Source organism: Paramisgurnus dabryanus, chromosome 21 (assembly GCF_030506205.2).
Source record: "Paramisgurnus dabryanus chromosome 21, PD_genome_1.1, whole genome shotgun sequence".
Lineage (NCBI taxonomy): Eukaryota > Metazoa > Chordata > Actinopteri > Cypriniformes > Cobitidae > Paramisgurnus > Paramisgurnus dabryanus.
This window is the reverse complement of record NC_133357.1, coordinates 9,797,162-9,823,682: the sequence shown is the minus strand read 5'-3', so window position 1 is coordinate 9,823,682 and position 26,521 is coordinate 9,797,162. Positions and strand designations below refer to the sequence as shown.

Genomic DNA, 26,521 nt, shown 5'->3' with positions numbered 1-26,521 from the left:
GAACTTAAAAAATAAGGCTCCTAACCAACAGCACTACTTTCTATCATTTTATATGTTTTGTTTAATTAAAAGTTGAGTTTTAGAACAGTTTTTGTCATACATTTTCTTTGGGGGGGGGCTGCAAAGGAATGTGCCGTACACAAGGGGGGCGCACGCTAAAAAAGTTTGAGAACCACTGCTCAACAGCAGACAACTAACTAATAGTTACTAGGACTAATATTATATAATAAAGTTCTTGACCTCATAAAGCCAAAGTATATATCTGCTAAATATATATTATATGTTAGGAATCTAATATATAAATAGTATGATGTATAATTATTAATTGTTTTTAAAAAGTAATAATAAATTAACTTTATGTGGGCGGTTTTCCGGACAGGTGCAATGCATCTTTGAGCTGCCTTCATTTAAAAACACCTTGCACTGACATATCTTAACATATATCTGTTCCATTGGTTTGTCTCAAGATACACACGAGTAATGTTTTTTGCAACGTTTGTTTGTAAAAACTACTTAAATGTCCTAATATAAATATAAGGCCTAGTCCTGGATCTAATCTGAACGTAATCTATTTGTAACGAAAATAAAACCTTTTTATATTTATGTATGTACGTGTTATTTAGTAACGTCCCACACCACAAAAAATTATGTTTTTATTTCAGTCGGGCAAGTAGAAGGGCAGCTAATTTCAAACCAAACAGGAAGTCGAACAGATGTCTAGGACCCCTTTTTAAAAATAAGTCAAAAACTGGATAAATATTTACATTTTATTGATTCATTCGCACAATGAAAATCTGCTTTTTTGTAAAGTAGTCGCTGTTTAACATATAGTTGTTGTTAGTTTGGGACGTAGTTTTTGCCTGTCGCCTGTCAGATTCAGTCTGGCATTGGCTGAACTGGGGTGAGATGGCAGACGAGGCTCTGTTTCAGTTTTTGCACAGTGAAATTATTCAGTATATCAACAGTGTAGAATCTGGAGAATCGGTAAGAGCTGGAGATATACTCAAACGGTGTCACATATTTTATTTTTTAATAGAGTTGCATGCTGAACTTATTTACTAATGCTGTCCACAGGAAAATGGTCGATGTGTTTCTAAACTTGAGAACATGGGGTTTCGTGTGGGACAAGGACTTATTGAAAGGTATCTTATTCTTATATTGTTCAAATGTCAAGCAAAGACTATAATAATATTCTGCTGTAATACTATTGCCCATTACATTTTTCTTAACAGTACAGCCTGGTACTACTGTACTATAACTATAACTTTAAACAGTTTAACAATAACCACTTCAACAATAAACCTTATAAATAGCAGTAAAAATACATCCGTGTCCAGTTGCCACAGACATCATTTCTGATTACAGGTTTACCAAAGACACGCCGCGTTTCAAAGATGAACTTGATGTCATGAAGTTTATCTGCAAAGATTTTTGGACCAGTGTTTTTAAGAAGCAGATTGACAACCTGAGAACCAACCATCAGGTGTGTACAATACAGTATATAATATTAAAATAAACTTGTTGAATGTCAAATTTTCCTATTTTTAGTATTATAGGAATTACAGTGCATTAAATTTAAATTACTTGCAGGGTATTTATGTGCTACAAGATAACAAGTTCCGCCTGCTGACCCAACTGTCTGCAGGCAAACAGTATCTAGACCATGCACCTAAGGTAAGCTGCAGACAAGTGTTTACACTGAAAAATGTATACTTTGAGATTCATGGTTTAAAACCTGAAGGACAACGTTTTTTTTTAAGTTAAAATGTTTGCACCTGACCCAACACCCAAACTTTTTTTACAATTCTGTCTAGTGATGTGCAGCATGTGTTGCTTGTGTTTGGTGCATCTCAGTTTGTCATTTTTCTTGTCTGTAGTTTTTGGCCTTTACCTGTGGCCTGGTCCGAGGAGCACTTTCAAATCTTGGTGTGAAAAGTATTGTGACGGCAGAAGTGTCTGTCATGCCAGCCTGTAAGATTTATGTTTATGTGCTGATATACACAAATGACTACATTGAAAAGATTTTAGTTGCTTTTTTCTATCATTATTAAGCACCAATAAAGTACTTAATCATAATACGAACTTTTCTTGTTTCCATCCACCTTTCCATCTTGTTTTTTGTTTGTTCATAGGTAAATTTCAGGTGATGATCCAGAAGATGTGACTGACTACACAAGAGCATATTGTTCATAACATTTAAATCTGTTTTAATGCCTTTCACATTTTATTGCTAATGACACTGATTATTTTTTATTTCCAGTCACTACTGGCATTTCAAAGTGTTTTGACATGTAGAAGACAAGCCTCATTGTATTGTATTTTTTTGTTAGTATTTTGACATTCGCTGTTGATACTTACTGTATTTTGCACTGATAGCATTAAAAGCTGAAATCCTGGTCTGACTCTTTTGTACCCATTTTTTTAATGTTGGAAAATGAATAAATTTATATATAAAAAAAATAAGAAAAAGGGGCAATTTGATTAGCAGTAAATTTATATTTTTTATTATATTTAATTACATTTATTTTTGGATATAACAACACTTGAGGGTGTTTGTTGTATGCAATAAATGTATAATTTTATATTTTAATCCGTTTTTACAGAAAACAAGATACAACCAGTTTTTAAATGCCTTCCCTGTGTTTTGTTCGTTTCTTTAGTCTGTTTGATCTTATTGGCGCTGCGCAGACCAATCGGCTATGACATCAGAGTACCACGAGAGCGATTCGAATGCTTGGCTGTGCTTTCCAGTCGCTCTCGCGGTACTTGATGTCATACGCCGATCAGTCTGCGCAGCACCACATGAAGTCGAATGCACATTTTATCCGCAAGAGGGCGCTACAGCCAGTCACGTGATTATTAAATTCACTGACATCACAAACGAGGAGCTAATAAGAATTGAGATGCGTCGCGTTCACGCCTCTGATTGGCTGGTTTGTAAACGCAGTTCCAACGGCACGGACTTTCAAACTGGATTCCCAGTACGGTTGTTTGTAGTTCGGTTGCACGGACGTCTGCCGTTTCAAGATTTTATTTCTGTATTTCTTTTCAAGCTTTAAGATTGTGATCGAAGGCATCGAGGTGAAGTGTAAGTCTTACTTTTTGACGCAGTATGTTCTTATTATTTTATGTGTTTAATTTTAGGTCTATATTACGCTTTTTTTCGCATTGGGCTGCCACCGAAGGGAGTCCGTGTAACTTAACGTTAGTTTATCTCTAAATTAAATGCACAACTGAATGTGATGGTTGATGTTTATTTACTTTTTTAAAGTAATTAATGAATATAAGCCATATATCTGCATTTTTACAAACCGCATTTGTTTAAATTCTGTAATGTTGTTATTCCTGTTCATTCTGTTCATTTATCTGTTCATTGTTTTGAGTAGAAACTTATGTAACTCAATGTTAGTCAAGTATAGGTATTTTATTTTAAGGTAACGTTATATTACAAACTATATTTAAGTTTTTAGGAACTAAAGTAAGTTTACTGATTCAGACCAACTTAGGCCTTTGATCTGAGGTCGGCCATTAACTGCCATTTTGCGCCACACTGTCCAGGAGAAGTTGATTCGCGCTTTCGTTAACGTTTTCTAAAACTTATACAACATCATACAGTTTGTTGAAGTGTAAAACTTTCCTGACTTTGTTTTTTATTTAAAGCTTCCTGGTGCAAATATGGAAAGGGGCTCTGCTGATACATACACACTGGATTGCCCAAATCATGTCATAGAGTCTATAGATGATTTCTTGGACCTTAAAGATAATGCAGATCAGTGGTTTGGTAAGACTTGATCCAAATAGTTAATTCCCCCCCAGGTGTATCATTTAGAGGTTTACAATGATTTTGCATTTTGTCTTAATTAAGATTTAAAGGCAGCTCCTCAGACTGGTGCCATGGAGCAGCTCATCACGCCTTCACGGACAACAAAGCCTTTTGCTGAAACCCTTGATGACAGGCCCAAAGCTATGGTAGCTCCTATGGTCAAACAAGGGGAGACCATGATCTCAGGTTAGAAAAACAGCTTTTTTATAGTTTACATTGTTTTGTGTAAAATCATATCTATACAGAATCTTCTCCATTTTTAATTTGCAGAAAGCACATCTGCAAATCCCCCATCTAATATTGTCACATCATGGGGGAACGGCAGAACTACTGCGGCGCCTGCTCAGAACCATAAAGCTGTTCCTGCTCAACCACGCAGGTATGGAGGATTTTAGATTTACTTCATTTAACACCCTACTCTTTAAAACCCATAAAATGACCAAATCAACCATATCTACCTTTTTTACAGAGTATCAAAACGGCCTGTGCCCAAAAACGATAAGCCCACAGCTCCTACAACACCCCCTGCTGTTAAAAAAAGAAGGTATTTGTATTTCTAATACGTAGAGTCATTATAGCGTGTTGCAGGAAGCTCAAATAGCCAATTTGTCTTGCTGCATAGAGTTGTACCAGCAGCCACGGCAAGGAGAGTTGTTAAGCGGCGAAGGTAAAATTGAGCTTGGCTTGAGTTTGCCAAGAAGTTAAGGGGCATCTGGTGGGGATTTAGGTGGTTGCACAGGTGGTTGGATGTTTGGTTACTTAAAAGTAACACTATTTAGCGTTAATCTGTCATTACTTGAGGTTGTAATCCAATCATTTTGCTATATGTTCTTGCAGAAGCTCAACATCCAGATCAGCTCGACGCAGCAGTGCTGTGAGGAACAGTGTAAGACTGAGGAACAAACCTGTTGCAACAAAGACCTCAGCTGCCATCTCACATGATGTGTCTGCCCATAATGCCACCCAGTAAGTCAGAGTCTTACTACCTGGAAATTATGTGGGGGAAATTGAACAGTTCCTTTAGGGAATTCGTGCCACTAGGTGGACATGTTTGCTATAAAATCACATGCACAATAAAGCAACACATTTTTGACCAACAGTTGATATCAACTATACAATAACATTTGTTTCTTAAGCTCAAATTGCACCAAAACACCCTTTTCCAAAGTTGTTTCAACAACAAAAAAGTTGGTGAGCACCTCCTGCGACTGCATAAATCTCGTCCCCCATAGAATCGGCTGTCGTTATCATTGGTTAATTGGTTCTTAAAAAGGTCCCATAGATTGTAAAACTGTATTTACCTAGACATTTTTCCCTGTGTATTGTAGGATAATATCAAAAATTCTAGACTTTAAGCACATGTGCTAAACTGTTCGCTTTAAATTCTTATATCTTTTGTATGCGAATGTTGATTCATACCAAAATGGTTTTTTGCATAGTTGTGTTTGACACATGAAAACGTCTCCGGTTATGTATGTAACTGTTGTTCCCTGAAAAGGGAACAAGACGCTGCGTCTCCCTTGCCATACTTCCTGCGTCCCTGTAACGCCGTCTTTGGCAATATGTCATATACTTCCGATATACTTCCTGGCTCCTGCGTCACCCTGTCTTTGTCGTTAAGCCTTACCATTGGTTGAATTTGATATACACATTTAGATGCACTTACCCCTGGAGGCGTCCCCAAAGTGTCACCCAGTGACGCAGGGCAAGTTCCCTCAAAACGGAACTGTAACAATGTATCTTAAAAGATAACATGATGTAACTTTGTTCTCACTTGAAATGTGTCCCCACATTTTGTCCTTGAATTTGAGGTTATTGGATCTGGAAAGTCCTTGAAAGGTCCTTGAATTTGAAGTTAACTAAGAGGCTGTTTACACTTGGCATTAACATGCGTTTTCGTTGATCGGATCACAAGTGGACGACGTTAATGCCAGGTGTAAACCGTGTTCAAAACGTTTTGAACGCGTCCACTTTCGACCACTTTCAACCACATTCAGAGGTAGTCGAAACCACTTTCGATCGGATCGCTTTGGAGTTGCGGAACGCAATGTGGTTGAATGCGTTCGAACAGCCACATGCGACCGCCTTCTCTCCGCCCATTTATCTAATCTAAGGTATTAAACACTAATTTTACGTCTTTTTTGACTTCTGCCGTGAACATACGGTGAACAGCGCTATTTTTAGCCTTTCATTGATAAAACTACTGCGGGGTGTTCTCCGTAGTTTCGTTTTGAAAGCGTGAAAGTTGCGCGATCCTATTTCATCAATTGCGCTGAAAATTCAAAGAAAGCTCCAACAAATAAACGTACAAAACACTGTGCAGCATGTTTACTTACTAAACAAGCAGCGGGCTCCGACATAATATAAGTTCGCGTCCATATAAACTCATAATTACTCCCGCTCGCGTTTGAATGACAGCAGAGAGACTCGCCCCCCGTCTCACCGACCACCCCCTCATGTATGTATTCAGGACAGATGTGGTCGAAAGTGGACAAAAGAGACGGATTTAAATACCAGGTGTAAACGCAATGTGTCTCTCTCGTCCACTTGTGATCCGATCGATGAAAACACATCTTAATACCAAGTGTAAACAGCCCCTAAGGTGTGGGAACCCTGCACATACCTTTTATGTATTAGATAGCATTCTTCAGCACCTTTAACCAGAAGGTGGGACTTTTCCCACCAGAGTGGCCATATTTAGTGTCATAATCATAAATTCTCTAAGCATTAAAATTGAAGCTTTGTGCTCTCATTTGTGTTTTCCTAATAATGATGCATTGGTTTTTGGAAGTAATTTTACTGTAGTTTAGAGATTATGTTTTTCTTTATTTACTTTTCTGTTGTCTTTGAATTACAGACAGAAAAGCACAGAACAGCAGGAGATGGAGCGCATTGAAGCTCTTCAGAAAGAGGTGGCCGAACACCGGCGGAAGAATGAAGCTAGCTATAGGGCTGCACTGGCTGGTAGTAAGTCACATTTCATTCATTCTCAAAGCAAACTCCTTTGTCTCAGGACAATAACAGCTTGTGTAGTTGCTTTTCAATGCGGGCTACTATTGTTAAAGATCAGAATCTGCTGCTTTAGAGTGAGTGTGAGTTTTGCAAAGGGCTTGTTCATTCATTATTTGCTGTTTCTAAAGCATCGGCCTGCTTTGGTTTGTTTTGTTTTGTTTTTAAAGGCCAGCCACCGAAAAAGCAAGTTTTGTCCACCACCATTCCCAAAGAGTTTAACTTCCGTTCAGATGCCAGGCTGAAGAACCACACGGATGGATCTTCTATGGAAGACCACACTTACAAGGAAATGAACTTCAACTCTCAGCTCCGCAAACACCCATCTTCCCCCGTGAGTTACCTATTACTCTTTTAGAGCAAAGTTTTTTGCATTGGATAAGATCTTATTGTGGGTTTTTAAACTAGAGATTAACAGACTTCATGTTGTTGTTTTTCTAGTTGAAGGCTCCAAAGGGAACAACCATTCCCAAACCCTTCAACCTTTCCAGAGGCAAACGAAAGCTAGAGGAGGCAGGCAGCTACGTGCCAATGGCCCAGCAGATTGAGCAGTTCGAGAAACGAACACCCACCCGTTATCACCTGCGCAGCAGGCAGACCCAGGAGAGAGGTGCGTCTGTTGTCTGAGTCTGTACCCAGACACTGTCTAATAGTGTTTATCCTAAGCTTAAGTTTAAGCCTTAGGCGTGTCTTAAATCAATTTGTTTGCGACTTCGTCTCATTTGCAGGACCATCACCAGTAAAGACTGATAAACTGAAGATCACACACCCTAAAACTCCACAGCTGATGACTCGTCAGAGGCATCGGCCCACCACGATGAAAAGCACTGCGGAGATTGAAGCCGAGGAAGCAGAGAAACTGAGGCAGTGAGTGTCGCCCTGATCTTTGCTTCTAAATGCATTCGGGTTATTAGCACAAGTAACAAACATCTCCTCCATCACCTCAGGTTTAAATTTAGGGCGCTAGAACTCAACCGAAAAATTCTACAAGAGGCTATTGTACCCAAAAAGCCAGCGGTTAAGGAAGCCACTCGACCAGAGGGCTTCCAGCTTGAGATCGAGAAGCGCCTTCATGAGAGACATGCTAACAAAAAGCCTGATGAACCAGAGGATCACACTTTCCATTCCAGACCTCTTCCAACCCGAATTCTGGAGGAAGTTGTGGTTGGTATCTTCTGCCTTTTTTCTTTTTTGTGATTGGTTTTTTTTTTTTTTTAAGATATGTTCTCACTTGTTGTCATTTCTGCTTTTTTATTCTTCAAGGGTGTCCCTGAGAAAAGGGTGCTCAATCCAACTGTACCCGAATCCCCAGCGTTTGCTCTTAAAAACAGAGTGCGGATTGAAAAGAAACCGGAAGAGGTAAAGGTTAATCTTTGGTGTTCCCTAATGGGAATTACTTCTGACTAAATGTCCTTAACAAATTCCTTTGCTATCTTTAGGAGAAGCCTCCTGCTCCGATTAAGGCACTCGCTGTGCCCCATTTCCTACCCTTCCAGCCCAAAATTCCAGTTAAGAGCCAGTTGGAAATGTGCCCATTTTCATTCGAGGAACGTGAGCGGGAGCGAAGAGCAATGAAGGAGAAGAAATTGGAGGAACTGAGAAATGAAGAGGTAATTCATGTTTATGGAGGTTACCCCATGATTTACTCCACCTCAAGCAATCTGAGAAACACATGTCTGTCATCTTTCAGACAAACACATTTGGAGTTATTCTAGTAAATTTCACCCTGCCTTTAAATTCAGAAGTGATCTGATCCCTGAAGTTTTTGTGGTAAAAATAAATTATTTTTTTCTCTTTTCACCAATTTACACAGGTGCCAAAATTCAAGGCCCAACCCCTTCCTGACTTCCATGAAGTACACCTACCTGAGAAAAAGGTACTGGAGCCCACCAAACCTGCTCCATTCAAGCTGATGGCTGATGAACGAGGAGCAGTGAAAGGTGAACGCTGGGAACAGATGGTAAGCACTTCATTTTGGCAACTTGAGTATTTTTGAACATGTAAAGTGGGCGACACCTATCAGAATGGCCATAGGTGATTGGGGAAAAGGATTTGTAACATTAATATCAACCTTATAAGAAGTTAGCTCATGGATGGTCATTCTAGTTCAGTTGCAGTTATTTATTGCTTGCTTTCTTGCTTGCTTGCTTATTTCTTCCTAGATGAGAGAGGAATTGAAACATCAGGCTGAAGCAGCTTGTTTTAAGGCTCGACCAAACATGATTACCCATAAGGAGCCTTTTGTACCAAAGAAGGAGAATCGGTCCATTCTGGGTATGTTTCATTGGTGTTTGCGTATTTTCCACCTACAGATGTTCAGATCTCCAGTCTGAAGCTTTCTTGGGGTTGCTGGCTTTAAGTGATCGTGTTAATAAGCTCATTGTTAAAACTTGAAACGCTTGCTTCCCCCCCACCCTTTCCTGCTGCTGTCACTTCTTCCTGACCATTTCAACTGGTCATCCTTGTTCACCTTTGGCACTCTCTCAAGCCAATACTACTAATTCTGCAGTTCCAGAGGGTTTCCAGTTGTTGACAGAACGGCGGGCAAAGGAACGTTTGGAGTTTGAGAAGGAGTTGTGCGAGAAGGAGGCGCTGAAGGCTCGCATGGAGGAGGAACGTGCTAGAGAACAAGAAGAACGAGAAAAGGAAGAGATTGCAAGGCTACGGCAGGAACAGGTAACGTGGATGGTTACAGATTGCGTGTGTCATAAAGGAACATGCCCACATTTTGACTTAGATAAGTCCATACATACCTTTCTCATCTCCATGTGTGCGGTAACTGTCTGACGCAGCCCCCGCTAGCTTAGCACAAAGACTGGAAGTGAATGGCTCCAGCTAGCATACTAGAAGTGCTTCGCCTTCTGAGAATATAGTTCCCAGTATGTATACGATTAAAAGATGGCAGTGTCTTATATGACTAGGGATGCACCGATACCTTTTTTTTGGAATACGAGTTCTGCATTTCAGTACTTGCCGATACCGAGTACTTAATAAAAAACATGATTTAAATTTACAGGTAACAGCTTTAGCCATATAATTTAACAAAAAAACAAGGGACGAGTTTTCCAGTTTGTTGTAAACTCTGCCTCTTTGGACAACACGAGACATTAACCCCTTACACGCCGCTCAAACATAGACATTTCTCAGACTGTGGTATCGATCCCTGGTATCGGGGTACTTTTAACGAGTTCGAGTACTTTAGAAAAGTATCGGTATCGGTGCATCACTACATATGACCTTGTTATTTGTACGCAAAGTGACTATACAAATCACAACACATAAATAGCTAAATGTCCGTGTTATTTTGTCACTTATTGGGAGCAGTATGCTAGCTGGAGCCATTCACTTCCAGTCTTTGTGCTAAGCTAGCGGGGGGGGCTGCGTCAGACAGTTACAGCCCGCACGGAGATGTGAACAGTATGTATGGACTTCTCACTCTGGGGGATATGGTGAATAAGCCAAAATGTGGGTGTGTTCCTTTAAGATGTTTTCCAGTCCTAGTAGGATGTTCATTAATTCTGCCTTCTCTTTTCATTTTCTGAAGGTGCACAAAGCCCAGCCAATCAAACATTACAAGCCTGTGGAAGTGAAAAAGAGCGGGGCGGCCCTTACAGTGCCACAATCTCCCAATTTTTCAGATCGTTTCCGCATGTAAAATGCATTACATCGACTTAATTGTACATACTTGTTTTTTATATGTATTGCTTTTTATTAGACCCTTTGCAATACGGACTATTCAAAATTTCGTATACCAGGTTTTTCTTTCCTGTGGCTTACGTTTAAGCCTCCTATGGTTTGTTATTTTATTTTTTAGCCTAGATAATAAGCTTTTACAAGGTTTGTGATGTCCGCCTATAATAGATATTTCAATTTTCTCTGTATATGCGATATATTTTTCTGTCCTTTTTAACTTTTCTTCCATTGCTTATAATAAAGAAACCTTTACAAATGCTGTATGTATTTTCAGTTGACTTTGTGGCAGGGTTACTTTTTAAAGGCAGGGTGCATGATCTCTGAAAGCCAATGTTGATATTTGAAATCACCTAAACAAACACGCCCCTACCAAAATAAAATCTGGACCTTCATTTGATAGAACCACACATGCGCAACCCAGGCAACGTTGTTGGTTAGACACGCCCCTTATTGCTGATTGGCTACAAGTGCGTTTTGGTAGTCGGTTTTTCAGAAATCGTCCTCTTCACCTTTAACTGGGGGTGTGAGATGGTGTCAGGGGTTTGCTCCAGTTTTGGCAAAAGCTGAAAATGCATGGTATGGGTAAAAATAATAAGCTAAAGATCATGAAGATATATTGTAATTTCCTACCATAAATATCGAAACTTAAAGAGTAACTAAACCCTAAACCAACTTTTTTTAGTTACTGATCTGTAAGAATGATGCTTTATTAGTGCTGTTCATTGATTTTAGTAAGTTTTTTGACATTTGGATATAAAGTGTTTCAATACTGCAATATATGGTGTAAAAACGTCTGAGTGCTGCCCTCTTCAGGTTGAACGGTGGCTACTGCAGTTGAATTTTCCCATTGGATGTTGGGTCCAAAAAATGACTCGTGACGTAAGCAGATTCAAGCTCACCACGCCCTTGTTACGATCTCACCACACACTTGGTACCAGCTTAGTTCGTCCCCTCTATCTCCATTGGGATCTGCCCACTTTTCTTGCATTTTTCAAATATTGCCAGTGGGCGGAGTCAAGCTCTGACCAGGGGTTTAGTTACGCTTTAAAGGTATAGCGGAAGATTTTCGTTTTCCGGGTGGATCACCACTGTTATTGGTCATCCCAGATGTCAATCATTCTGATTATATGTTGACGTATAACCGTCGCACGTGCTCGCCTCTACGTTCGCTTTCTGCGCATGCGCACTTTCACGTGTATGTGTGTTGTGCTACGGTTTCAACCATTCATTGAAGGTCGCGTTCTCACTTTTTTTTTTTTCAAAATGTCTGAGGGTCGCAAGAGAAAAAGTGTCTACGAATTGTATGACAAGAAGAGAAAGGACTATAAATAAAGAAACAAGACCACATGTTTATGGGAGACTATTTCACACGCTGGCGTGAGCTAAAAGGACAGGTTGGGCTTCCCACGCGAAGTTTCTACTGGAAAGGTACATTTTGTCATGCTATTTGGAGAAATCCATTTAAAATCACTGCTGGTAAAAGTTGATGTAAGCTATGATTTGCGATGCTAGCCCTGGCACAAGTCACGAACCGCACAGACACGGTAAACATGCCGACAGAAACTTGTAAACAGAGCGAAGAGAAGAACTGAGCTCCTGCACGCTGTCTCTCTGTCTCGTGCACGCGCTTAACAGGCGTTCCCTCTCTGGAGCATTTTTTTTTAAATATCGAGGGGCGGTTCTTTTAAATAATTCGGGAAAATCTTCCGCTATACCTTTAATTTTTTTTGGCGGATGCAGTTCCCAATGATTTCTTTTGGAAAACTTTAAGGTGATTTTCTACATTTTTTTTTAATAGAGGTGTCTTGGCCAAATATTTTCATATCTTAACCAGTTATTTATGCACTATTGGAAAGCTTATTTATTTAGCTTTAAGATAATGTACAGTATAACTCTCAATTTCCACAAATTTACTCTTATAACTTGATGATTTTGTGGTCCAGGGTCACATTTTATAAAATTTAGTATAATTAAACCTTGGGAAAAATAAGGCTACTAAACAACTGCACTACATGATATTGTTTAAAGAGAGAGTTTTTTTTATGAAGTTGATGTCTGACTGTAAATTTTCTGCAGTGTCCTCCATACCCAAACATTGTTTTTAGTTATTCTGACTCTAGGTGGCATTAGAAGTCCAATTTGGCTGCAATTTGGCAATCTTGAACAAAATACTTCAGTTCAACTTAAAAACTCAATAAATTCAGAATTTCAAATTAATATTAATTTATAAATTAATGTAGAATTAGTTGGGAGTTTGTTGACATACTGTATGGCAATTCCATGTGGTTCATTCGGTTGAGCGTTGTATTAGTGATGCAAAGGTCATGGGTTTGATGCCAGAGACCACAGATCAGGAAGTGCATAGCTTGAAAGGATTAAAAGGTGCTTTGGATTAAAGTGTCTGCCAAATGCATAAATGTAAATTAAGGCAGACGTTGTGGATCACACCCAAGTCACGTTGTTTTTAAATCTGAGAGGTGTTAATGGAAATAGTTGTCAAGTAAATGTTATTTTGATGAAGTTTTAATTTTTTAATAAAATGAAAACATGAAATATGAATATAAAGATCAGTTAATGGGCAATGCAAAGTATTAATCTTGTGTTATGTTGGAGTCAAACTCCAGATAAAGGCATAGTTCACCCAAAAATTTAAATTGATCAAATGAGTCATCATTGACTCACTGACATCATGTTGTTACAAACCTGTTTACATTTCTTTGGGGCTCAGGAACGGTTCGATTACGAACATTCCTCAAAAAAATCTTCCTTCGTGTTTATCAGAACAAATACATTTATACAGGTGTGTAACAACATGAGAGTGAGGAAATGTTGAAAAAATTTTTGTTTTGGGGTGAACTATCCCTGTAATATAATAAAAGGTGTTGACTGACAGTATTATGCAAACGTTGACATATTCTTTTGCCTTTATTTGTTATGAAGGACTTGTTTAACATTCACACATTTGTTTAAACCCATCATTAAACTTTATCTTGAAGACATTAGCCTACATAAACATCCAATATGTTTCTGATTTATGTATAAATTCAGCAAAGGCCACAATGTTTTTTCCATTAAAGATACACGAAGAGCTAATTATATAACAGCATACCATACAACAATAGTCAGAGATACAGAGACTTCATTACGCTCATACTTTTCCCTCTTTGTTCCCATGCCCCCCAACCATTCCTGTTGTACGTGCCTTTATTATCGCAAGTCACTCTTTAGGACCCTCCGCCCCCTCTGGTCTGCCTATTTCTGGTGTGTTGGCCATGGAGCTCAGATAAAAAAGGAATCTGATAGGTTGGTACTCTGTGAGCTTTTACAAAACATCATAGACCCAAGTTTTCAACCTCTTTGTGAAGAACAGATGCACACTACTGGACCTTTTGGTCTGAACAAACATCTTTGACGGTGGGTGATAAGTACTTATTTGTGTATTTATCATATGTAAAGGATGACATGGCTTTATAATAACATTTATATTTAAAATTAAATTAATTTGTCAAACTACAGATTTATTAAAGTGAACTGTTATAAAATGTGTTTTAGCTTCTTGACTTTAACACCAGGTTTCCTGTCCTTATTAAACAGTTCTCTATCTAGATCAACTATCCATTAATGTATGTCTGTCAAGGGCGCTATGAAATGCCTTGTGCCTCCGTCCCACCCCACAACCCTGGAGGCCAAAGTTGATGACTTGCGTTTCAAAGTGGACCAGCTCCTCACCCGGAGCTCAGGAAGAGGTTGTCCCATGTGTGGGACGTGTGCACAACACGGCACGCTGCAGGAGGCCATGACCAGCCAGATATCAGCTCATAGCAGACTTCTGGATTCTCTGGAAAGGAAAGTCGGTGAGATGAGAACAGCCCTGGAGGATCTGGCACGTGGTAAGGAAAACAGAGATATGATGCTGACATCTTTATATCTTACTTAAACATCTACCTCAGCATGAACAATATTTGAAGGCCTCCCACAATTTCTACAAAATAAAATATGCTAGAGTTTGGCATAACTAGACAGAAGTACAGTATTTGGTATAAAAATGTCCTAACACTAAGATTTACTTAGACACTTAGATTTTTCGTTTATTTTAATGCTTGTTTATTTTTATTTTTAATCATTTTACGTATTTAGTACGTATTTAGTTTTTGACTAACCTCGTTAGTTATAACTAGTTATGTTGCTTCTGTTTTATAGTCCCTTTAAAGTCAGATATTAAATGTGTTCTCAGTTTGTCACACTGCAGAAAAGTGTGTTATAACCCCCCTACCAATTTGAATGCTGTAAATAAAGTAAATAAAATCTTATCAAAAAAATAAAAAAGTGATCAAATCCTTGGATAAATAGGTAACATTATCTGCTCTCAATCGGTGGGGGGCGTTTCCGCTGTCGGCGCTGAAACCACGCCCTTCGCTAGAAATAGTAAAAATGTTTAACGATCTAACTACATTTCGAACATTTTTAATATGTTTAAAAACAATTTTGAAGATTGACTTTACAGAGACTTTAAATTTAAACCTATTAAATTCACAGTCTTTCTTTTATTACTGTATATAAACATGGTGTTATTATCTGATGGCTTACTAGACCCCTTCAAGGTTTGTAAACATTGAATGATTATCGGGTGCGCGCGCAGCATGGGATCAAACTGTTATACTATCCTGGCTTTATAATTTAACCTAACAGGGCTGAAAAATGATGACTTACCTCAAATGAAGTGAGAACTACAAACACAAGCCTCTTTGATATTTGCATTGTCCCAGTCTGCACGTTAATTGCTTGCAGCCGCAGATGTTGTATTTTTTGTTTTTGAGATTCTGCATGAAGTGCGAAAACGTAACGGAAGACCTGATGCGATTTTCAAAGCCCACGAAGCAAGTAAACATTTTTGACGATACCGAATAATACGCAACTCAATCTGCTGTAATGACTTTTCTGACCCCGACATGCGCAGTGGGAACCGCCTGTGACTTGCAACACCAGCGCCCAGCAGCAGCCCTACAAATCCGCCATTTTGGAATGAAAGCGACTCGGGAGTCAACTAGAAGTGATGGCAATATCAGCTACTTTGTACATTAAAAGATCAAATTCAAACTGAATGATGATTACACAGAATAACATACAATCAGACCAGTGATCATTAATCCCTTTTTACAGCGTATTTTCAGATATTTAGACAAGTCTTCCACTTTTATATAGGCTAATTTTACATACAAACATACCGACTTAAACTCATCCAGTTTATGGCTCCATATACATACACATATACACACATTGTTAGAATTGTATTTTTCTAAGCAGGTCTAGAGATATGAGATGAGCAGCAAAGAGTCTGATCAGGGGCTATGAAAGATGCAGACACAAAGATCTGTTCCAATCATGGTCAAACATTTATTGGTAAAGCATCTCAATATATAGTGATACAAGAGGAAGTCTTAGTCACCTGAGACTAGATAAGATCTTTCCAAACAGGTGTCTGGTATTAGTCACATAATCCCTCCGGTATATTCCAAGCTTATGTCCAATGTTTTGGCAACTTAGACAATTTACAATAAGCATAAGGAAGTCTCATAATTTAAAGAAGTATCCCCAAGGATGGGCAGTCATGGGGTTCGACATGCATATGTGACTAGATCAGCATCAGCCATAAGGAGAAGTTAATCCAGGGACTTTTGGGTACATTTTAATTCATTTATAACATGATTCGAAACCATATAGAGAAGTTACAAAACCATGGTGTACTTAATATAAAATATGTGAAAGTGATTATTGCTTAATCATAAAATATGAGGAATATAAAATGACTTATAAGATGACAAACAACTGCATTATAAAAGTAAAAACAGTGGGTGTGGGGAACAGAGAAATTAATTTCTTACACACATATACGTCTGAATTGCTCGAATTGGATTAAGTTAAAAAAAACAGTTTTAGGATAACAGACAGAGCAATGCATCATGCATAATATTATCATGTTTGTAGTGGGATATTAATATGTACAAAATAGATTTCATACCTAGTGGAGTGGTAACTAATAATAATAGTAAATGTGTAAAGTAGCATAAAATAGAATTACAATATAAAGCAAGAAAAAAATACCTCAAATGTGTATCTATTTAATGATTGGATTCCACAACTGATAACAAAAACAACACAACACATACATACAAGACAATACAGCATTTTGTGTAGGTGTAGCAAGTGAAAAAAATTTTTATTTAAGAAACTTACTATTGCGCTTCTGATTTGGCTGTGAGATTCGCTGAGAATGAATTGGCTGTGAGAATTTTCATTCCAAAATGGCGGCCGTGCTACTGAAGCGCCACCTAGTGACTGTTGCCAAAAACGAATGAGAGTTCCCCTCTTGTGCTTCTATACTCTTTGATATTACTTTATACTAAAATGTGACCCTGCCTATAAAATCCATGTCTCATAATTCAACAATAAGATCGGGAGCATCAAAGTTTGATTTCAACAATTGATTTCACCTTGATTTCAATATTTGACATGATCCTACTCAGTCAATATTATTTTTCACAAAATGTGCTTAACATTATGTAACAGTACACAAAATCACAAAAAAAACTTTAACTGGCTTTTCACAGACTATATTATTAAGTAATTCTGTTGTATTTCTTCAATATATAGGTCTAGAAGACAGACTGTGTGAAAAAGTGTCTGTGCCTTTGGTGGCCCTACAGAGAAGGAAGTCACTTCCTGTTCGCACCTCTGTGGTTAGTAGATAACATTTTATATAGTCACTGTTTTTTTAAGGTGTGACTTATAAAAAGTCTTTTAAAAATAGAATATTTATATACATGCCTTTGCCATCATTAATCACTGACCACTGCTATGCTTGTATGTCACATGATTGTAACCAAATTTTTTATCTTTGTCTATGACAGGAGGAGGTCTATGTTCGGTTGGACAGACCTAGAGAATGTAAAATAGTGTCCCATGCTGCATTAGAGAAAGGTGACGACAATGATCAAACATTTTGGCACTATTGCAGTCATTTGGAAAATTGAAGTTGAGCCACAGGATTCCCTTGTTCAGTTTTAATGTGATGGAAATAAATTATAGTGACAGGACTGTTAACATGTTAACTATTTATACTGTACTCCTTGCAGTATGACAGGGCAACTTACAAATCACATGACTAAACAACAAACAATAAATGTATACTTAGTACAAAATGCTCTATAACTCACTATTAAATTATATGAAATGTGAAGAAATAAAATGACAAAATGTATTCATAAAATGTCCTTTTTAACTCGAACACAAAAAATATAATTAAATATAAAATTTGTCTAGTAAAAAAATGCAAGACTCACATGTTTATATGTGTTATGTCTATGTCTGTGTGTCTATGTAGGCATTTTGCTGGAAGTAAATGAAAACAATGGAATAAGAAGAGAAGATCATCTATCTGAAAAAGATTCAACAGAAGTCAAAGCTCAGCATGAAGTTAAATTACAAAAGAAAGGAGAACGAGTAACCCCAAAATCAAACATAACACAGCGTCACGGCCAAACACAGAATATTAATAAAGTGGAAAATATAAATACGCAACCAAACCAGAATAATATCAAGAAGACGCCCACCATTGCTCCCTCCATATCTGTGGTGACCCAGAACTTGTTCGCTCCAAGGAGTCCTTCACCAAAGCCAGAAGTCCAAAACCAGAAAAAAGTATCACCACCAAACAGTGAGGCAACCACAGCATCCTCTGTTTCCATGACAACACATGTGGCTTCATCCGACACGGTCGTATTGAAACCTACAGAGGTGGGATTACATGAACCCAAGACAACTGGACCGGCTACTCCTGCACCAACAACAACAGCTCCAAGTGTGGCCATATTGGTACCCAACATTTCTCCTAAAGAGACTTTACCAAAGATTCCCACACCTTCTTCGCCAAGCCATAATCCCCCCAAATCAAATCTGGTTCCTCCTATACAGAGTTCTGGGAAACCATCAGAAAATATCCCAAGAACAAAAGTGGGAAAAGTTTCAACACACTTCCCACCAAGCCATAACCCCCCCAAAACAATGGGTTTGATGGTTACCACGGCAACAAAGGAAGCTTCTCTCCTCAGACAAGTCCAGAGCTGTCCCAATTCTTTGCAAAGGTGAAGCGATTGTGCATTATTTGTCTCAGTATGGAAAGCATGCTTTATATTTTCAACATTAGTTTAGCAAATAGATTTGCTTACTTCTTCAAGATGCTTTTTTGAACATGAATTGTCTTGTACTTCTATATGCTATAATGTTATGCTATAATGATGCTGTCTTGTCTTAAACAGATTACAGGGCACTGCTGCTAAAGCAGATTTGACTCTCATGGCACCACCACCAAAAAAAGGGACCGAAATATCTGGAGCACCAAAGCACATTGCTGGTGGAATAGAGATTAAAATAAGCCCAGCTGTAGACAAATCTACTGCTCAAAATATGGCCAACAACCACCCTAAAACCTGTTTGAAAGTTATAGGTATATAAACACTGTTTCTTTGTAAACTGTTTTTTGCCAAATAGACTTGAAAAATTTTAAAGGGGCCATGGCACGAAAATTTGACTTTTTCCATGTTTAAGTGTTATAATTGGGTTGCCAGTGCTTCTATCAACCTAGAAAATGTGAAAAAGAACAACCCAATAACTTAGTTTTGGTAGACCATTCTCTGCAAGCATATGATGAAATTTGTCTCTCCTTATGATGTCATAAGGAGATCTTATTATAAAAAATACCCCCCCTTAATCTGCACTATCCAACCACAGACATTTAGAGCAGAGAGAAAGAGAGAGAGAGAAAATAATAGACAGCACAATTGAGTTTCAATTGCAACAAACCACCATCATTGCGATCAGTGTTTGAATTTCATCAGCTCCTTTGCATTTTAAAGGACACACCCAAAACGGCACCAAAAGTGTCAATTTTAACATGCTATATTAAATTATCTATATGGTATTTTGAGCTAAAACTTCACATGTGTGCTCTGGGGACACCAAACATTTATTTTACATCTTAAAAAAAGTTTTGTGACATGGTCCCTTTAACTGGTGCCACTAACGTTTACTACTAATGACCAGTCAAATGAAGATCTGACTACTAATATAATACGCATTTCTGACTTCTTTAGATGATGTTTCACCTCAGCCTGCACCTTTCTCCCATCGGTTTGTTTCATTGAAGTCAAACCCTCCATCCTGTGACACTTTCAGTATCCATACCAGAGAAGTTCTGGGAGGGTGAGATGAAAACTTTTGCTACTGAATTTGAATTTACTCGATTTAGTTGTTAATCTGGTATTCATGTGTCTGTATTGCTAGTGGTCGATTTGGCAAGGTTCACAAATGTACGGAGAACAAGACGGGGATGAGACTTGCCGCTAAGATTATCAATACAAGAAATGGAAGAGAGAGAGTAAGTGTCAGTAGGTCAGAAATGTGGGTGTGTATTTACATCATGAAATTGTTTTAAACAGTCACACCTAAGAATGTTTTAGTCAACATTTGAAGTGTACCAAAACCTTTAATAAAAGTTGTAGACTTAACATCTGGGAAAACAAGTCATTTTTTTAATGTAAAGAACATTTTGTAACAATATGACCTTGATATGTTTAATATTGACTGAGTCATGTCAAAGTCATGTCAAAGATCGAAATTAATTCCCTATTCTATTCCCATAATTCCCATGACTTTTGCCTGGATTTTAACGGCATGGGTCACATATTAGCACACAATGCATAGTAGTGTGAATAACCCAATAGGAATTAAAGCATTCACAAAACATCATCTCATCAGTTAGAGTTAAGGATAAAATAGCTTTTCTGCTTTACTTGCATGCTGTTTTGCAGGACATGGCACTAAATGAGATCCAAGTCATGAACCAACTAAGCCATCCCAATATCCTTCAACTCTATGAAGCTTTTGAGGTCAAGAATCAAGTTGTGCTGATAGTGGAGTAGTGAGTTATTTTAACAACGTTTCAAAAACATTTTGCAGTATATGTGCCCTTCTGAATGATGTGTAGACATTATCTTAATTAAAGGGGACAAAGAATGAAAAACCATTTTTACCTTGTCTTTGTATAATAATGGTAGTCTACCCGCATTCACGAACATACAAAAAGTGCTAGACATGCTAAACATCTCGGTCTCATAGTAATTCCTCTTTTAGAAATGTCAGCCAGAAAACGTTCCAATCTGAAAAACTGATGCTTATGACATCACAGGCATCTAACTGCCCCTCCACTTTAAAATAATTGGCTACATTTTTTGAGTGGCAGCAAAGTCAGCCAATCAGTAATGAGATTGCAAGTTAAGCCAGTAGGGGGGGCCAAATAGGTGCAAAACCACTTGTTTAAAATCCCCCACCCTAATAGAGCTATCTGAGAGAGGTTTTTAGGAAGCTTCTAAGGCATTACAGACCCAAACAAAAACATTTTTGTCTACATGTCACATCACAGAACAAGGATAAATACCCCGTTCAATCATTCTATGTCACCTTTAACAAGTGTTCTAAATAGTTTACATATAACACCTTTAATGCATTCAGCAGATGCTTTTATCCGAAGTCACTTACAGCGCATTTGAATTTACCTAAAGAAACGCCTAGATAATATTGCTTTCTTGTGGTACACCAGTGCAAATAGGCCATTCTGTTTGTTTTATTAAGTGTGGAAGGTGGTGAGCTGTTTGATCGAATCGTGGATGAGACCTGCCCTCTGACTGAGGTTGATGCAATGGTGATTGTTAAACAGATCTGTGAGGGCGTCCAGTACATGCATCAAATGTACGTACTCCACCTGGACCTTAAGGTAACACTCGCGAAATGGTACACAACAATGGTTTTCCCATACATACAGTACAGGCCAAAAGTTTAAACACACTCACTCGTTCTTTATTTATATTTTTCCAGATAGAATAATAATAAACTCGTCCAAACTATGGCATAACTCAAATGAAACTGGGGGAATTATGTTGGTGACAAAAAGCATCCAAAATAAATCAAAACTCTTTTTTTTGCAAAACTATACTTGTGTCATTTTATAAAGCAGCTTTTTGAAGTTTCACTTTAGGATGAATTTAAAAGAATATTGAAGGGCTTAACATTTAATCCGGGCTCTTATTGGCTGCTTTTTCTTCAATATTCAGTGTAAGTCATCTATTTCAAAAATAATATTGTAAAATAAAATCTTAGTTTTTTGATAACAGAAAGTAATCTGTTTGGCACAGCTATATTTTTGTCTACAAATGTAATTTCAAGCAATGAGCCATACATCATCAGATTAAATGATTTTTAAGATCATAGTTAACATTATAGTCAAGTGTGTCCAAACTTTTGGCCTGTACTGTACATAAATAAAGCTTTTTCCAAAAGAAAAACACACATTATTTTTTCAAATGATGACTGCAGAAGATGGAAAAGGCTTATAGTAAAATCTGTTATTCCAACTAGGAATGCCTAAGGGAAATGTGTGTGTGTGTGTGTGTGTGTGTGTGTGTGTGGTAAATAGACTTTGCTCGTTTGCGTCAATGAGAAATTTAAGATGACAACCGTTGCTGTCGATTTATGTTTGTTATTGTTAATGTGTGAAAACATGATAAGAAGATTGTAAGAATAAACTTATTAATAGTGACATCCCTGCCATTTAAAGAAATAGTTCACCCCACAATGAAAATAATTTTACTCATCTTCAAGATATTCTTGATATAAATTACTTTCTTTCACAAAAACACAGTCTGAGTTACATGAAATAATACCTTTATAATGGCACTGTTTAAAAAAACACAATAGAAATCATTACAGAAATTTTACAGATTTAATGGTTTTAATGGTTGTAATGGAACTGTACTGGTCTTAATACGGAAGTGACTTAAACGACAATTCATCGACTGGCCGCTTGAGGCTTGCTCCAAAAGGAGTCAATTCCCATAGACCACCATGTTAAAAATGCCCAAATTTACAGTAGAAAATAATATGTTTAAAGCATCATACAAAAAGTGTTTTTGGTCTGTATAGCTAATTTTGCCTGGCTTCATGACAACTGTGAGGGGGGTGATTTTTTTGTAACTCATCCGTTTAAATTATATTAAAGAGTAACTAAACCCTAAACCAACTTTTTTTAGTTAATGATCTGTAAGAATGATGCTTTATATTAGTGCTGCTGTTTATTGATTTTAGTAATTTTTTTGACATTTGGATATAAAGTGTTTCAATAATACAATATATGGTGTAAAAACGTCTGATTGCTGCCCTCTTCAGGTTGAACGGTGTCTACTGCAGTTGAATTTTCCCATTGGATGTTGGGTCCAAAAAATGACTCGTGACGTAAGCAGGTTCAAGCTCACCACGCCCTTGTTACGATCTCACCACACACTTGATATGAGCTTAGTTCGTCCCTCTATCTTCGTTGGGATCTGCTCACTTTTCTTGCATTTTTCAAATATTGCCAGTGGGTCGAGTCAGGCTCTGACCAGGGCTTTAGTTATGCTGCGTTCCAGGCAACCGGTAACCCGTGAATCACGACTTCAAAATCACGACTCACGACTCTGAACTAGTACGAGTTCGCGGGTGGGAAGTCACGAGTTTGACTGCCGTTCCACTGCACTTTCACAGGTAGAAGGTTGTAAAAACACGGGTTACAGGCTGCCTGGAACACATAGAGTCATGAGTCGTGTTTTTGAAGTCGTAATTCACAGGGTTTAAAAACCTGCCTGGAATGCAGCATTACTCTTTAAGCCTTAAACTTCTGCATAATTAAGGGCGTGGCCACTTGAGTGAGGGGTAAACGGCCACTGCTGTCACTGGAATCGAGCTAGGCGGGCGTGGTTTCAGCAACGAGCCACCTCAGCTTCACCCATGTCCCGCCTCTTTACCCATTTTTGGTTTTCCGCGAGTGATTCGCGGTGACGCCAAGATGGCGACGGCGGGCAACGCCTACTTTAAGCTTCAAAAACGATCTTCACAAACCAATGGGTGACGTCACGGACACTACGTCCATATTTTTTTACGGTCTGTGGTCTTTACTGGCATGCCTATGTGCTGGGTTCTGTTGGTGGGACCATTAAATTCTAATGGAATAATGTCCAAAACAAAGGAATTTTGTAATGGTTATAATGGTAAAAGCTAATGGTTCCTAAAGGTTTTATTATTAAAACCATTAGAATCTCAGTGATGGTTTCTATTGTTTCTTTCAATTGGATATTGACCCATTTAAGTGCATCCATCCATCAAAAACCAATCCATACGGTTCTTAAATGGCTTCCGGTGTGAAAGGATATTGGTTTTCGTAGGGAAATTTAAACATATAAACATAAAAAAACACATTTTCACTTCAGAATAGTTTTTAGAAATAGTAAGTAGACAAAGATAAAATCAATAAAATCAGTTTTGGGATTGCATTTAAAAATGAACTCTTACTCTTATAAACCCCATATTGTTATTTTATCATTACAAAGTTTATTATTTCATATTTAATTTTATTTTATTTTTCATCCAAATATTGTACAGGTTATTTTGATCTATTTATTCATGTGATCAAAATCAACATTTCATATGTTGAAACAATTGTGGAGCATTCATCTTTCAGAGTTTCTTTCTTTGACACATGATGATGATCTGTCACTTTTAAATCACTTTTTCAGCCTGAAAACATCCTTCTTGTTAATCACTCTAGCCATCAGGTGAAGATCATAGACTTTGGACTTGCCAGAAGGTTAGAAATATAACTACATATTGCTATTGCATTTAATCTTAAATCAATATTAGTATTGTGGACACGCCTGTCATTTGCATTTCTAATGGCCACTGTTTATTAATGAACATCTAATTATTCAAATATTGTATCTGTGGCTTGTTTGTATAAGGTTTAAGTGGCTGTTTTCCATCTTTAGGTACAAACCCAGAGAGAAACTTAAGGTTTCATTCGGAACGCCTGAATTTTTAGCTCCTGAAGTGGTGAACTTCGATTTTGTCTCGTTCCCAACAGATATGTGGACTGTGGGAGTCGTGACTTATATGCTGTGAGTCACACTGAGTTGTGCAAACATATTTAATTCCCAGAAAATCATTTCAACATATGATGTGTAACTGATGAGGATCCCAACATAATCTGATTAGCTGCATGTATATAAGTGCAATTTATTTGATGAATTATTTGCATACAAATAGGATACAAGCATAATGTAATTTGCATGTTGAAGAGAGCAGACAGGGAACAGAACAAGGAGTAATGCCAAAAACATCAAACAGGGCTACAAATCACTCAGTCAACTGTTTGGTCTTATAGGTGGCAAAATTTTGGGGAGGGGTCAAAAGTACAAGCTGTTCTAAAACAAGAGAGACAGTTTATATGTTTGTTTCAAATTGTTAAAAGTTAAAACTGTGAAAATTGAAAAAACTATTTTTTTCTAGCTTAAGTGGTCTTTCTCCTTTTCTGGGTGATGATGACAGCCAAACCCTCAACAATGTGCTTATGGGCAACTGGTAGGCAATATGTTTTTCCAACACAGATCACAGTATGATACACTGCCTTTAAATGCAGCTAAAGTCATTTTTGTGATGTCACAGATTAAAATCAATTATTGAAATCAAACTTTGATGCTCCCAATTTCATACTTGGTTTATAAGACTTTTACAGACAGGGTCACACATTAGTCCCAAAGCAAATTTGAAATTGTTTAACTGTAATGACATTTTTTTAATAAAAGAGTAAAATCTGCTCGTTTTGTTTAACGACGCCCCCTGTTGGATGTGTGCAGGTATTTCGATGAGGATGCTTTTGAGCATGTCTCTGCAGAGGCTCGGGACTTTGTCTCCAACCTGCTGATCCGAGAGAGAAGGTGAGATTGAAGACAGTGAGAAAGTCTCACTCCCCACCCTAATTCTTTAATTACATTTGCATATACATTATAGTTCTTGCATCTGTCAATAGTCTGTTACCTAGTGCCCTATGATTTACACAAACAGAAAAGTGAAACCTATGTCTCTCTATTATCCTACGTTCACTTCTGTCCTCATTCTTGCAGTGGTCGTCTGAGCGCTTGCCAGTGTCTCAAGCATCCATGGCTAAACAACATCTTGGAAAAAGCAAAGAAAAGCAACATCGTGCTCAAGTCACAAGTCCTCCTTAAGAAGTACATGGCCAGACGAATGTGGAAGGTGAAATACAGAGAAAACCAAGACTATGAAGTAGCAGCACATACCACTCAAAATGCCTTTTCTTATTTTCTCTTCTCATTTGTCTTTGTACAGAAAAACTACATAGCCATTGCTGCGGCCAATAGGTTTAAGAAGATTGGAAGTTCAGGTTCCCTGACATCATTGGGGATCTGACATTGTTCCTCTTATTACATTGGGATTTTACTGCCTTTGTAAATGTTCTTTTCCTTTATCTTTCATATATCGTGAGCACAAACTTGGTGTTATTAAATTAAGTCAACGGAAGTAACAGTACACAATCCAATTGGTACATCCAATGCATGTTATTTTTCTTTTGCTTGAAGGCATTGTAAACAAATAAAAGTTTTCTAAGGGAAACACTTTTCACATGTTATTCAGACAGAGGATAGAACTGAATAAGCATAAATAGTGTTAAAACAGTGTCTGGAAAGCCTAAAGTGAAAGCTTAGAAAATTGGCTTGCACCCTAACCCAAAAATATAACAGGAAGGTCTGTGGTTATCATCACAGCAGTGCAAGAAGCAAAGTGTATGCAGCAAAAAAAAATCTCATATTTTACCATTTATGTTTGAAACTATTAACAAAGTGAGCCTTTGATACAAAAAGGGCCTTGCACAATGGGTATAAGTGAATTCTTACATATGTGGTATCAAAGTGACTTACATGCATGATATAAAACTAGTCAGCTATGCTACAGTTCATTAGACTGAATTAGACTGGTTTCATTACCATCAAAATTATTTGGAATGTCTGCTTTCAATACATGAATGTGATGAATTTTTTTTAAAGGCATTGCAAAATG

General features: G+C 37.7%; 3 protein-coding genes across 6 annotated transcripts; all 3 read left to right on the top strand.

Annotated features, from left to right (window-relative positions):
- The first annotated feature begins 683 nt into the window (after positions 1 to 683).
- Positions 684 to 2,396, top strand: trappc6b (trafficking protein particle complex subunit 6B). The gene is made up of 6 exons (XM_065286659.2): positions 684 to 984; positions 1,075 to 1,142; positions 1,366 to 1,483; positions 1,591 to 1,674; positions 1,878 to 1,971; positions 2,133 to 2,396. The coding sequence occupies exons 1-6, from the start codon at positions 907 to 909 to the stop codon at positions 2,162 to 2,164; spliced, it is 474 nt and encodes a 157-aa protein (XP_065142731.1). The 5' UTR covers positions 684 to 906; the 3' UTR covers positions 2,165 to 2,396.
- Positions 2,397 to 2,937: 541 nt separating this feature from the next.
- On the top strand, positions 2,938 to 10,772 carry tpx2 (TPX2 microtubule nucleation factor). 3 transcript variants are annotated; one of them, XM_073813028.1, is made up of 17 exons: positions 2,938 to 3,088; positions 3,661 to 3,781; positions 3,866 to 4,009; positions 4,094 to 4,202; positions 4,293 to 4,367; positions 4,661 to 4,789; positions 6,681 to 6,790; positions 7,003 to 7,166; positions 7,274 to 7,442; positions 7,561 to 7,699; positions 7,780 to 7,996; positions 8,096 to 8,191; positions 8,272 to 8,442; positions 8,646 to 8,792; positions 8,995 to 9,106; positions 9,342 to 9,508; positions 10,377 to 10,772. In XM_073813028.1, exons 2-17 carry the CDS (start codon positions 3,676 to 3,678, stop codon positions 10,485 to 10,487), a joined length of 2,166 nt encoding a protein of 721 aa, XP_073669129.1. In that variant the 5' UTR covers positions 2,938 to 3,088; positions 3,661 to 3,675; the 3' UTR covers positions 10,488 to 10,772. The 3 variants fall into 3 exon arrangements, with proteins under 3 accessions (XP_073669129.1, XP_065141512.1, XP_073669128.1); XM_065285440.1 differs by having other exon boundaries at positions 9,321 to 9,508; positions 10,377 to 10,771; XM_073813027.1 differs by having other exon boundaries at positions 2,956 to 3,081; positions 9,321 to 9,508; positions 10,377 to 10,771.
- Positions 10,773 to 11,818: 1,046 nt separating this feature from the next.
- Positions 11,819 to 26,121, top strand: mylk2 (myosin light chain kinase 2). Of its 2 annotated transcripts, none has more exons than XM_065285435.2 (17): positions 11,819 to 11,953; positions 13,743 to 13,828; positions 14,132 to 14,415; positions 17,177 to 17,262; positions 17,434 to 17,503; positions 17,907 to 18,666; positions 18,841 to 19,028; positions 19,675 to 19,783; positions 19,865 to 19,958; positions 20,392 to 20,501; positions 21,212 to 21,353; positions 24,184 to 24,254; positions 24,433 to 24,561; positions 24,953 to 25,024; positions 25,300 to 25,380; positions 25,567 to 25,699; positions 25,793 to 26,121. In XM_065285435.2, the coding sequence occupies exons 3-17, from the start codon at positions 14,151 to 14,153 to the stop codon at positions 25,871 to 25,873; spliced, it is 2,391 nt and encodes a 796-aa protein (XP_065141507.1). In that variant the 5' UTR covers positions 11,819 to 11,953; positions 13,743 to 13,828; positions 14,132 to 14,150; the 3' UTR covers positions 25,874 to 26,121. The 2 variants fall into 2 exon arrangements, with proteins under 2 accessions (XP_065141507.1, XP_065141506.1); XM_065285434.2 differs by having other exon boundaries at positions 13,743 to 13,939; positions 14,120 to 14,415.
- Positions 26,122 to 26,521: the final 400 nt, after the last annotated feature.

Coding starts and splice junctions, on each gene's coding strand:
- trappc6b (XM_065286659.2), top strand. CDS start 907: ATGGCAGACGAGGCTCTGTTTCAGTTTTTGCACAGTGAAATTATTCAG. Junction 1,484..1,590: donor ACCTGAGAACCAACCATCAG/GTGTGTACAATA, acceptor AATTACTTGCAG/GGTATTTATGTGCTACAAGA. Junction 1,675..1,877: donor ATCTAGACCATGCACCTAAG/GTAAGCTGCAGA, acceptor TCTTGTCTGTAG/TTTTTGGCCTTTACCTGTGG.
- tpx2 (XM_065285440.1), top strand. CDS start 3,676: ATGGAAAGGGGCTCTGCTGATACATACACACTGGATTGCCCAAATCAT. Junction 4,010..4,093: donor AGGGGAGACCATGATCTCAG/GTTAGAAAAACA, acceptor TTTAATTTGCAG/AAAGCACATCTGCAAATCCC. Junction 4,790..6,680: donor TCTGCCCATAATGCCACCCA/GTAAGTCAGAGT, acceptor TTTGAATTACAG/ACAGAAAAGCACAGAACAGC.
- mylk2 (XM_065285435.2), top strand. CDS start 14,151: ATGTCTGTCAAGGGCGCTATGAAATGCCTTGTGCCTCCGTCCCACCCC. Junction 19,959..20,391: donor CAAGAAATGGAAGAGAGAGA/GTAAGTGTCAGT, acceptor GCTGTTTTGCAG/GACATGGCACTAAATGAGAT. Junction 25,025..25,299: donor AATGTGCTTATGGGCAACTG/GTAGGCAATATG, acceptor GGATGTGTGCAG/GTATTTCGATGAGGATGCTT.